We start from the raw sequence: 12056 nt of genomic DNA on the forward strand, positions 1-12056 counted from the left end.
GGCCACGGGTGTTCCCGCGGCCGCCCGCCGGCGCGGTGCGATGCGGTGGTAATGCCTGGTGCAGGTACCGTGCGCCTCGGGACGGTCCTAGGGGGAGCGGTGGCTCTGCGGCCCTCTAGGAGCGCTGCCCCCCCGGAGCAGGCGGAGCTCGGGGCCGGGGGCCGCAGGAGCTGCTGTGGTCCTGCGTGGTGAACCCGGCTTTGAAAAATACCCCGCGCGTGGCCTTCAGGTTAGCACAACTCCATGCGATGCCCTTGCTGCTGTGCCCATGCCACGCACATGAGTGCTGCATCCCCAGAACCAAATTTCCCTAATTCCCTTGTTTCCTAAGCTGCCCAGTACTGCGAGCATCGCTGGTAAATCCCTCAGTGCCACTGCTGCAGAGCTGAGCTGGTTTCAGGTGTCCACACCTGCCGGTCTGGTGCCATGCCCCCATGTTCTGCACACTCCCTTGCAGGTAGTGCTTCTTCACTGGGAGCTCGCTTTTCTCTGTCAGACTCTGCGATGAGAACAAAACCTTTCATTTTGATTTTTAATTGTTGTTTTAGAACGTGTGTTTGTTTGGTGTTGTTCAAAATATCAGAGATTGCAGGCAGACTTAGAGCCTCACAGCTGCCCAACTCTGCTGTGACTTTTTCATCTGTACTCTAAGAAATCATTGAATTCCTGTGTGTTCCCCTTTGGTACCAGCCTCTGTCACCCAGCTCTCCCTTCCTAAGGAGCCCTGTGTCCCTCTGCAGGATCCATCTCCCACACAGTCCCTAGGAAGATTTCTATATCAGAGATGTACCCAGGCTGTCTGTTTCTCAGGACAGTGTGCTGACATGCTGCAGCTGAAGTGCCGGGTTGGCTTTGTGCACATTTAAGTGGTCACTGAGGAAGAGGAATCCCATCAAGATTCCTCTTAAGGGTGCTGACGCAGCTGATGGTGGCCAGTTTTGCTTTGAATGAGTGCTGCAGGTCTGCACCAAGCTCCCTTAGTTTGGTGTGAGCTCACTGTGCATGTATATGCACATGCACAAAAATGGGGGATTGATCCCCGCTGGTGGTGACAGAAGTAATCTGGAGTGACCTCTGTGTAGCTTCTTGTTTGTATGTTTGTTGCCACTGAAGTTACGGCACGTGTTTTCCTGCCGCACTTGTTTATCGTGCTGCCAAGAAATCTTGTGATCTCAGAGTAACTGTTCTTAGTGAAACATGCATAGGTAAGCAAAAAATTTCCTTGGAAGGAGAAGAGACTAAGAAAAGACAAGAAAAGCTGGAAAAATCAAGTTTAGGAAGGTACGTATTGGCTTGTGATGAAATATGAAGATTCGCATGGTAGTGCTATGCTTCTGTTTGCTGTTGATGACAGATGAAGGTACCACCTGGACAATCCCTGTCAATAATCTACGAAAGAACCACATCTCAGTTCAGGTTAACGGAGTAATTCAGTAGGAAACTTCAACAATTGGAAAAAAAAAACCACAACTAAAAACAACTCTGGTTGCTCATCCTGCAGCCACAGACTCCAGATGTTTGCTGATTTTAATGCCTCTTATCTACTTTTTGATGCATTGGGTTGGCGGCTCACATCTGAATCCCTCTAATCTGGGTGACGCCTTACAGTTCACATGGACAAGCTCTACATGAACTTCTTGTGCCATGTTTGGGTGTGGGTGGTTTTGGAAAGACTGCTCCAAGAATTAAATGGGTAATATAAAAACAATGGAAACGGAAAGCTGGAGCAATTGAAAGACAGGACTGCTCTCTTCTTTTGCTTTGACAAGCATTTCAGCTTTGCTGCTTGACAGTTTCAGTTCCCAATTCCAGATGAGAGCTGAGCAGTTCTCTAGCAGAAGAGGGAAGTGTATGCTATCCCTAATATTTTTTTAAAAATAAGCAGTGTTCCAAAATATCTCTGTAGCTTTCCTAAGTATTTAAGTAGCAAAAATTGCCAAGGGGGGGGGGGAAGAAAAGGAATGAACGAAGTAAAAGAACTGTGTTTTCTTCTTTTTGTTGGTCACCTTGACATTGTCTTGAAGTATATATTCTTACTTCAGTTGGTAGGGGTTTTCATTCCCTTTTCTTTTCAGGAGGTTCTTTATTTAAGACAGAAGAAAACACCAGAATGACAGAATGTGTATGATTGTCCCTAATTAGGGTCAGGTTTTTTGGCTATGGCAATGACAGAGCGCACCAGAGCAATGGGAACTCACCAGTGGGTGCGGGTGGTCTCCATGCACTGTTCTCAGACACTCAGTGGTGCTGCAGTGCTCAGTAAGATGCAGGTGGTTGCTGGCAAGCTGTGTGGCCAGGAACAAAACACACTTTTCAGATAGGAAACTCTTCCTCATCCTGAAACAGCTCCTCACCTCTAAGAATTACTTCCCCTTTTCCTGTCATCACAACACAGCTAAGGCTATGGACAAAAATGAGCCATTGCTGCTGAATGCTTGTTCCTCCTCACAGTGTGGTGAAGGAGTTGCTGGATTTCATGGATTTCCAAGAGGTTCTTCTCTGAGCCTCCCAGGGACCTCGTGAGATATGTGGGAACTGAGGGTTCAGAATAGACCGAGCTGTCTAATCTGCATTTGACCAGAGCAGCGGTGCCAGCTGCTGCTGTGCTGCTCTTCACATGGAAGCCTGCCACTGTACACACAGAGATAACGTTAGCACTCAGAGTTGTACAAGGATGGTTAATAGTTCTTTTTTTTCCTTTTCAGATCAGGCAGCCATATGCTTTTTACTCTGTTGGAAAAAAAGAACTCTTTAATAAGGTCAAATAACTTCACGTTATGAGACAAAACGTGTTAGGGTTTTTAATTAGAACCTATTTAAGCTGGAGATACAGCTTATTCCTCATTATTTTGCCTGAGTTCTTGCATCTCAAGTAAGATATTCTTTGTTAATGAAGAACTGTGCTTAGAATTACTTCAGGTGTTTGAGAGATGGATCAGAGGTGGTTACACAGCACACCTACACCTCTGTGCATAGACTAGTGATAGCTGTCAGATGTATTTGGTCTTTAAAGCCAAAGAAGGAGACATTAGTTTTATCTGGGTTTTCCTAGGGAAATAGATGCTTCTGTATCTGGGACAACAAAGTTAAAAGCTGGCTGGAACCCTGTGCAGATATTGGAAGCTGGGAGCTGCCAACTTCAGGGCCGTGCCTGGGATATCTGGCATCCACCATTTGTAGGTGGGCTTGGGAGTGATAGCAGCCTGTATATTTTAGTATCAGTAAAAACAGTACTTAAAATTTAAGATCACACTGTGGAAGTGCCAGACTACACTGGAAAATACGCTAAGAGCCCACGTACTTACAAAGACAGGCTTTTCTCAATAGGATGAGGTGATAAGAGCCAAGCTTTGTTGGAAAAAGTAGCAACAAGGAACCATCCAGCTGCAGGATTCCTTGTTACACTCACTTGGAGGAGTGAGAAGTACAGGAGAAGTATAAATATCTGTGTGAATCAAACAAATGATGGGTAGATAAAGGTTCAGCATGAGCCCTAGAGGACAGCCTACTTCATTTCCTTGAAATTGTCCAAAAGCCCTTTATCTATTACTTTTATTACAAAACTCACTGTTTTGTTGTTGTTCCTCCCCCTCCCCCCCCCCGCTAGACAAAACCTCTTTGCTTTGAAGTTCTGCAGAAATCTGCTTTTATTAGCTTCTCAGCACTGTATGCATTTCCTATGTACAAGAAGAGTAAATAGGAGAAAGTTACTGTCTTTTTTAAAAGGTGCAGTAAGGGGAAGGAGCAGTGAAATGGGATGGGCACGCAGGAGTTCAGTTCTGCGTCTTGGGTAAGGCTTCTGCGTGGAGTGATGTGAGTCAGGGGGAGAAGAGAAGCTGCTATCAATACCTCAGGTCGCTGAGGTGGTGCTGTGTCAATCCCCCATTAGGCTGCCATACACTTTGAATACTAAACAGGGCAGCAGGGTTTCATTGTGCTACACGAGGCCAATGAAGGAGGCAGGGGTTGTCCAGTGCAACTCACCTTGTTGCTGGCCTGAAGACGTACCGTACCACTGGTGTGAGGCAGGAATGCAAGGCAGCTGCAGGTGAATGTTTGTTGGTTTTTAAAAAGAAAGAGTGGTTTCCATTTCTCTTAAATTTGGAGATCACTCCATAGCAGGTGGAGCAGACAGATAGGGAGAAGGAAGAAGAAACCATCTAGTGTCTGGGGGATTCCAGAGAGAGCAGAAAATAAATGAGAGGAAGTGGAGAAGTGAGGCATTGGCTTGTTTTTTAATAAATGTTTTCCAATGTATGTTTAAGAATTTGGTCTGGCTCAAGTGGTTTGCTTCGATTACTTTGATATTTTGTAACTTTCTAGGGAAGTAGTGAAGGGATTTCTTCCTTGTTCCTGGGAGTATAAGAAAAGTGAGTTTATGAGGTGTGATCTTCCACTAGGCTGTGGAGACTTGGAGCTGTGTGTGTGCGTGTGCGTGCAGTTCTTAAGCTGCACGAAGAATGCTCACATCCTCTGCTCTGCAGCAGCCTTCCTCCTGCACAGCAGCTATCTAGGACCCAGATTTGTTCCCTAAACTAAGTGGGATCTGTTGGTGAGTTCTGACCTACAGATGCATCTGCTCTGTAGAGCTTCTAACACTATAACATAAATGAAAGTGCAGTGATAATAGCAGGGTGGTAAAGTCTTTGGCTGCAGCAAATGAGGACAAGCCCAAATACTGCAGCTATAGACACAGAAGCAAAACAAGGGGGGGAGGGGGAAAGGAGAAAAAAAAAAAACAAAAAAAAAAACACAAACTGCTTACCTTTGGAAGGCCTTAGGTAGACAGAGATCTCCAGCAAAATACCCTTGCTACCACTGCCAACCCTTAAATGAGGTCTGGGAAGGGGTGGATCCTGGCTCCAGCCCTTCTGGTCACCTGAGCTCCCCTGGGTTGGCCCTGCCTTCCCACCAGGTGCTCAATCTCTGGTTCAGGCTGTGACTTGGCATTTCTGCTACAGAGCTTTTTCCTTGAGTGGATGAACTGCAGATGTCCCTATGTAGCAGCATATTAATTACACTTAAAATAAGCACCTCACTGTTAGAACTATGTGCACACACCATGTCTTGACTCTGTAGAGCCAATGCTTTCTCTTTTCCAGTACCATTTTTGCAGTTGTGGAGTTGGAACGCTGCTGGCAGAGCATCCTGTGAACTCCTCCATGGCACTACAGCCATGTCTTGGGCTGTGCTGCTCTGTTTCTAAAGGCTGAAGTGTGGGATATGTGTTTCTGAGCTGGGAGAAAGCTCCCATCTGTCTGGGATCGTGGTATTTATAATGAGGATAAAGGAGTCAGCCAGAGCTCTAATCTCTCTTTTTTTTGGCTGCAGGTGGCAATAAAAATCATTGACAAATCTCAGCTGGATGCTGTGAATCTCGAGAAGATCTACCGTGAGGTGCAGATAATGAAGATGCTGGATCACCCCCACATCATAAAGCTCTACCAGGTATGGCAGCCATGGCTCTTCCTATCAGTTCACTGCATACCAGTAATCCACAAGTTCAGCTTTCCGGGAATGAATTGGCACTGATACATGGTTAACGTTTTTGAAAACACATCAATTGTGGTCTTGTTCTTCCCAGGGCAGCAATTAGGCTGGAGGTGTTAGGTACTCAAATATATCTGAAATGTGCATAAAACACATGAAGTTGCAAGTGCAATGTTAGGGAAGGAGAAGAGTTTGCCACGCCTGGTAATGCAACTCTGCTGCGTGCTAGTAGGCAAGGCACTTTGTAGCTAGAGCAGGGTAGGAATGCTCAGCACAATGCCTACAGCCAGCACGAACTGGAGGGATCCGTGGATGTGGCGGTTTCCTTTGGTTGAGCCTTGGCTGAGAGAAACCTGAGCAGCGCTTGCAGCCTTTCAGTCCTATATTTGGGTCAGACATGAGAATATGTAAGTCTAGATTCTGAAAAGTGCTGTGGTGTGAATGCACCTGCTGAGCAAGAGCTACCCAAACATTTTATCTTGAAATGCATTTCCTAGAAGGCAGATAACTAGTTCTTTGGTGGGCTTATTTCTGTTATGCAAATGCTCTCCTTGGAACTGGTGAAGCAACGTGAGAAACAAAACTGTATGTCCAGGACAGACTTCCACTTCTTTTTTACTGGGGGGAAAAATGTATAAATAGAAGTATTCATGTTGGTTTGGTGGCTTTTTGCTCTTCTTGCAAATAACTTAATGTGCGATTTCTCCATCAACAGGTTATGGAGACCAAAAGCATGCTGTACCTTGTGACAGAATTTGCCAAAAATGGAGAAATTTTTGGTAAGTAAGAGAATGTTGCCATGCTCAGTACTTTACCATTAACTTCTGCACTTCGTTAACTGTACTGATTTTACTCAGGGCTTTTGTTTTGTGGTATGTCATTTTTCCTTTATCTGTCTAGAAAAGCTTGTGACAGCTGGTACTGCTTCTCATTTTAGAACTAACAACTTTAGGAAAAGCTGCTCCAATTTGAGTTTCCAACATAAATTTTTGCTGTAAAGGAACTTCAGCTGTTGTGCAGTTGGAATTAATATGCTCTTGATCTGGAGCATATATTGTTGTGTCTCACCTTCAAAATGTGAGGATGATGGTAGAGCTGAAAAATGAAAAGAGAGGTGATGTTTTCTATAAAAATTTGCAGGAGGAGAGATTCAATTACAACACCTTTTCATCAGGTTTACCCAGATTTTGTTGGGCCCCTACTGGGTGGAAAGAGATGTCATTCCTGGTGCTGGATGGAAGTGTTAACATAGTATTTAATAGCAAAAATTATGTTCCCAGTAATAATACAAAAGCAAAGTGGCTATGGTAGTGAATTAGAGTGGTGAGATGGTGGGTTTTGACCTGAAAGTTTGTTTAAACTGAAGAAAAAAAATCTGTGTCACACAGTCATAGATGAGAGAGCACTGTTGACATGTATGCTTGTCACAAACTGTTACTTTCTGTCCATGGAGTAAAACAACTAGAATCAGCAGAGATTCCTGGAGCAACTCAGATGTCTGAAGCAGTATTAGTGTTCTTCCTGTAGATATGGAAAGACTGTGTGGCTACTGCTATGGAAAGCCAGTCATACTGACCTGTGACTCGGACTGTGTGTAGCATTCTTCTGTAACTTGTGAGAGATGGAGTTAATATGTAATGAAAAAAAGAGATTGACATACTGGTATGCTGTCATCTGGAGTACTCTGTATATCGCAGGTACTGTTGCTTGGTTTAGGAACCGGACTGATCTTTGTAAAGGCTGATTTTGTGACTTTATGCTTGACATCTAGGCACCTGGAGTTTTCCCGTACATTTTAGCTGCCGTCACAAAATTGGAGTTGCTGAGAAAAAGTTTCACTGACACTCAATCGACACTGCCAGGCAGAACAAACTCTGTGAGGCATTAGAATAGAGTTCAGCATGGGGGGGGAGCCCAATGATTGGAGAACAGAAGAGGTCGAGCCTGACTCAATGTAATTTTTTGCACTGTGGGCCAAGGGGTGGATTTCATGGAAACACATCAAGTGGTCAAAGTCCTTTCTTCTTGTTTGGTTTATCTTCTTTTTCATCTTTAGGTCCTTATCATTGGACTGCGTGTCGTAAGCAAGATAGCGTGTCTAGAGCAACTTTACGTAACCAGGAAGTAGAGAAAATCCAAGGTGGTATTTAATAAAAGGAGAGGGAGCGAGAAAAGCAGAAAGGAGACTGAAGCCTTGTGAGCTTTTCCTCCTTCCTGTCCTGATCTTTCCTTGGGTGTGCTGAGTTTGCCTCTTCTAGATTAACTGTCAGCTGAAGTAATTACAGTGCACCTATTCTGAAGGGCTCATTCCCTACAGTTTTTCCATTAGTGAACTTTCTTTTTTTTTCTTTATATTACAAGAATGCAGACCGTGGAGGGTAAAGCTGATTCTTAATCCTAAAGATAAGCTAATCCTCCAGTTCAGCAAGGTGAAAATAAATATCCACAGCGCCAGTTGTGTTTGCTTCTACTACTGTGAAAACTGTTCACCCTTCTTTCTGCTGTCTGACATCCTCACTATATTCACATTTTTAAATCTGTAAATGATCTTGAACACCCCATAGGTGTTCAGGACTACATTTTCTGTGATTTATGTCTGATTTAACTATTTAAAGGGATGTACTGCTTTTGGCTGAAGTTTAGGTAACATTTAGTTTGATCTCGTCCTTCACTTTCCTCTAGTGGCTTCTAGCTGGCTTTTAGCATGAGACCTCCAAACAAGTGATAAAGAGACATCTGTGTCTAAAGCTCGTATCACATTTGACATGTGCCAAAGTGACTGTACCTATGTATGTACTTTTCTGATGCTTCTTTTTCCTCTATATCCTGGAAATATGAAGGAGAGAAAGTCTAAAGCATGATCATGGCATGTTCTACCTCTCCAGGAGAGAAAGCAGTGCATTTTAGGATAGATCACCTATTCCATGCGGGTGACTAGAGTTGGTGGAAAATGCAAGGCCAGGAATATTGGTTTGGAAGCTTTAAATGAGCCCTAACAGGCTAAAGCTGTGAAAGCAAATGACGGTTTAGATTCATTAACTAACTTGTTGCATTGCTAACAGAGGATGGATTAACAGCTTACAGGGCTGGCTTGCATTTAGTGTAATTTAATGTGTCTGATATCTGAGTTCACCTTGATGCCATTTGATTTGTCAGGCACTTCGTGACTGAATGATTTGCAAATATTACGACCTCCCCTACTGCCACGCGTTGTTTGTTCTCGTGCTTTGCCAAGTTAAACCAGCTGACAATGCATTCAGACTCAGACTGGTTAGAAGCGTGGAGGAGAGTGTTCAAATCTGCACATCCTGGAGATCAGATCTAAGGTCTGGACTTAGATCTGATCTCCAGTAATCTGGAGACTGCCTGGAAATGTTTGAGGGCTGCTGAAATGAGCGCCACCTGTCAGTGATTGGTCACAACATGTAACAATTGCATGGCATAGGCAAACATGAGTTTGGAAGCATTGGGCCCTTTTTTTTTTTTTTTTTTCCAGTAAGTCCAAAACTTTGAGGAGTATTTTGTGAATCCTGGAATACCGGGCGTCATCTGCTGACAGTGCTGCTGACCCACTGGGCTGTGCTTGGTGCGTGCTCCCTGCTGCATTTTCTGTTGCACTTTGCAAAACTTTCCAACCTCCTTGTGGGTGCTTCCCTTGGTAGTGCTATATAATTTCAGGTTATTTACAGCATCAAGTAAGCATTTGCAGCAGAACTGTAACCTAGAGCTAATAAGGAAATATTACACTTTGGAATTGATGGCTATGCACTACCAATTAGATGAACAATATTCCCATATGCATCGTTGACAGGGTGATTTCCTGGCCAATAGGCAATGGCTCTATCAAAATCTACTGTTCTTTCTAAAACAATGTCATGAATCAGTTCTTCGATATCATTATGCCACTTTTTCACTGCATTTTTTCTAGTTTATACTGAAAGATGATGTATTTGTAGTATGCTGCAGCCAGTTGCCTTGCACACACAAGTCTACAGCAGTTCTGCCAAATCTGGCAAATTTTCCACAGCTCTACAGAAAGCCCGGCCTTTGTCTTACATTTCTAATGGTCCTTTGCCAGCTTATTCTTGTTCCACATAGCATCACAAACTAGCAGCTGCGTTTTTAGTGATGTTTTTAAAATTATATTTGTCCTTTTTTTCTGGTTCCTTTTTTTCTCCTCTGTTATTTTTCTAAACTATTGCCAGAAGAATATTTGACAGCACATGTTCTCCCTGACTAGCAAGCACACACAACTTGCAGGATGGAAAAGATTTTCTAGCTATGAAATTTCCCCTTTGGTCATAATGTAGGCACTATATCCAACTACTAGTGAACTGCCTTCATTCTCCTCTAGCATTCTGTAAGGTTGGTATTTGTACTGTAACTAATAAGGTTGTGTTCTGTCACCTCACTGTGAATACAGAGTGAGCTCACCTACCACAGAAATGAAACATAGGATTGCAAGTTCATGTAACAACATTATGTGATTAAGAACTAAAGTACCAGCTTATTTTAGGAACATTAGATTATCTAAATTTAATTTCGTCTTTTCTGATTTATTCAAGAAGAAATCAGCAGTCTGTAGTCAAGTTTTTCCAAAACCTGATTGGGTCATTGATCATCATATATGTGACTTTAAATGCATTATATTACAGATCATGGGTGGCTGTTAGAAAAACGAAAAGAAAAAAAAACTTAAAGCAAGTTAAAACTTAAAGCAACTTAAAGCAAATTGCATAAATTCATTGCTTGGTCACTGTTTTTTTTGTTTTGTTTAACGTCAGTACTAGCTGTGCTGCAGCAAGTGGCTGGAGATGGCCATGTGTACGTGTGTAGCAGAAATGCTAAGTCATGGCTTAAAGCAGTGATTGAGCACCTGGTGGGAAGGCAGAACCAGCCCAGAGGAGCTCAGGTGCACACAGTGATTATTTAAGAATGGGGTCCTATAGGGGACAATGGTCCTATTACTAAATCCCCTTCAAAAATGGAATTTTTCAGTAAATTAGAGCAAACTTTTTTGACAAATGAGGAAAGAGTAGTAGCAGCATCTGCTGTAGCATGGCTTCTGCTACTAACTATTAATGCGTATCATTCCTCTGAGGAAGAATTAAAAGATGAAAATGAGCTTTTAAAAGCTTGTCTTAGACAAGTGGAAAATGAAATTACATCTCTGACGGGGCAAACTGCCTGACTGGTAGAGAGACAATGGTCGCTCCACTGGAGAAGAGTCCTGTTCAAGAAGGGAAATATCCCATTCCTGAAGATGCCTGGTATATGGATGGGTCCAGCAAGGGTAACTCAAGCAAGCTGGGAGCAGTGGCATACCATCCCTCCACTGATACAATTTGGTTTGAAGAGGGGGATGGTCAGAGTAGCCCATGGGCAGAACTGTGAGCTGCATGGATGGTTATCACCAAGGAACCCAGTGACGGTATACTGAATATCTGCACAGATAGTTGGGCTGCGTACCAAGGACTCACTCTTTGGATTGCACAGTGGGCCACCCAGGAATGGACTGTTTACACCCGACCAGTCTGGGGCAGAGATATGTGGTTAGACATATGGAATATGGTTAAACACAGGACCGTACACATCTACCACGTTTCTGGCCATCAGTCTCTGCAGTCACTGGAAAACAATGAAGCCGACACACTGTCTGGAGTCTGATGGATTGAGGATTCACCATCCGAGAACATCGCCCACTGGTTACATCAGAAGCTGTGGCATGCTGGACAAAAGACAATGTGGGCAGCTGCGAAAGCATGGGTGCTGCCCACACATCTGTCTGATATCGTCCAGGCATGCTGAGACTGCGATGCTTGCTCCAAGATGAGACCAAGACCATTGCCCAAAACAACAGCCCATCTTGCTAGAGGACACAATCCTCCCCAGCGATGGCAGGTCAATTACACTGGGCCCTTCCCTCGGTCTGAGGGGCCAAGATATGCCCTGACCTGCATTGACACAGCAAGTGGACTAATGCAGGCCTATCCAAAACCAAGAGCAAACCAGGCATATAGCATCAAGGCACTCACCATGTTGATGGCCGCCTATGGGACACCTCAAGTCACTGAGAGTGGCCAAGGGACTCATTTCACTGGCGCAGTGGTACAACACTGGGCAGAAGAAAACAACACTGAGTGGTGATTCCACCTGCCATATAATCCGATGGAGGCAGGCCTTATTGAACGCTATAATGGTATTCTTAAGGCTGCCCTAAAGACAGACTCTCAGTCCTTGCAGGAGTGGACAAAGAGAGGCTATGAAACCCTGCAGAACATGAATGAAAGGCCTAGAGACAGCAGACCCAGTGCCCTGAAGATGTTACAGACAACATGGGCCTCCCCACTTAGGATCGAAATTACGGGCACCAGTAATCGGGTAAGACCCCCAACTGGCAATGAAAATAATCTTCTGCTCCCTGCCCCTGAGAACCTACAATCCGGTACCCTTAAAATAGAACGGCCATGGAAGGTGCAAGTAGGACCAAAGTGGTGTGGCCTACTTGCGCCTTGGGGGAGATTATTGGAGGTTATGGGATTGGTAGTCCCCCTGGTAATAAGTAC

General features: G+C 44.1%; 1 protein-coding gene and 1 long non-coding RNA gene across 4 annotated transcripts in view; one reads left to right on the forward strand and one right to left on the reverse strand.

The window, feature by feature from the left end:
* Positions 1-12056, forward strand: part of SIK2 (salt inducible kinase 2) — a 43229-nt gene that overhangs the window by 650 nt on the left and 30523 nt on the right. For all 3 annotated transcript variants that reach the window (XM_021375833.1, XM_021375832.1, XM_021375834.1), the window contains exons 2-3: positions 5332-5448; positions 6206-6269. In XM_021375833.1, the coding sequence (XP_021231508.1) occupies positions 5332-5448; positions 6206-6269 (181 nt within the window). The remainder of the gene's footprint in view (positions 1-5331; positions 5449-6205; positions 6270-12056) is intronic.
* LOC110387585 lies at positions 1179-4732 on the reverse strand. The gene is made up of 2 exons (XR_002432609.1): positions 3306-4732; positions 1179-2730 (listed from the first exon to the last, which is right to left on the reverse strand). It is a non-coding gene; the product is annotated as an uncharacterized LOC110387585 (long non-coding RNA).

The sequence above is a fragment of the Numida meleagris genome, chromosome 23, assembly GCF_002078875.1.
Source record: "Numida meleagris isolate 19003 breed g44 Domestic line chromosome 23, NumMel1.0, whole genome shotgun sequence".
Classification (NCBI taxonomy): Eukaryota; Metazoa; Chordata; class Aves; order Galliformes; family Numididae; genus Numida; species Numida meleagris.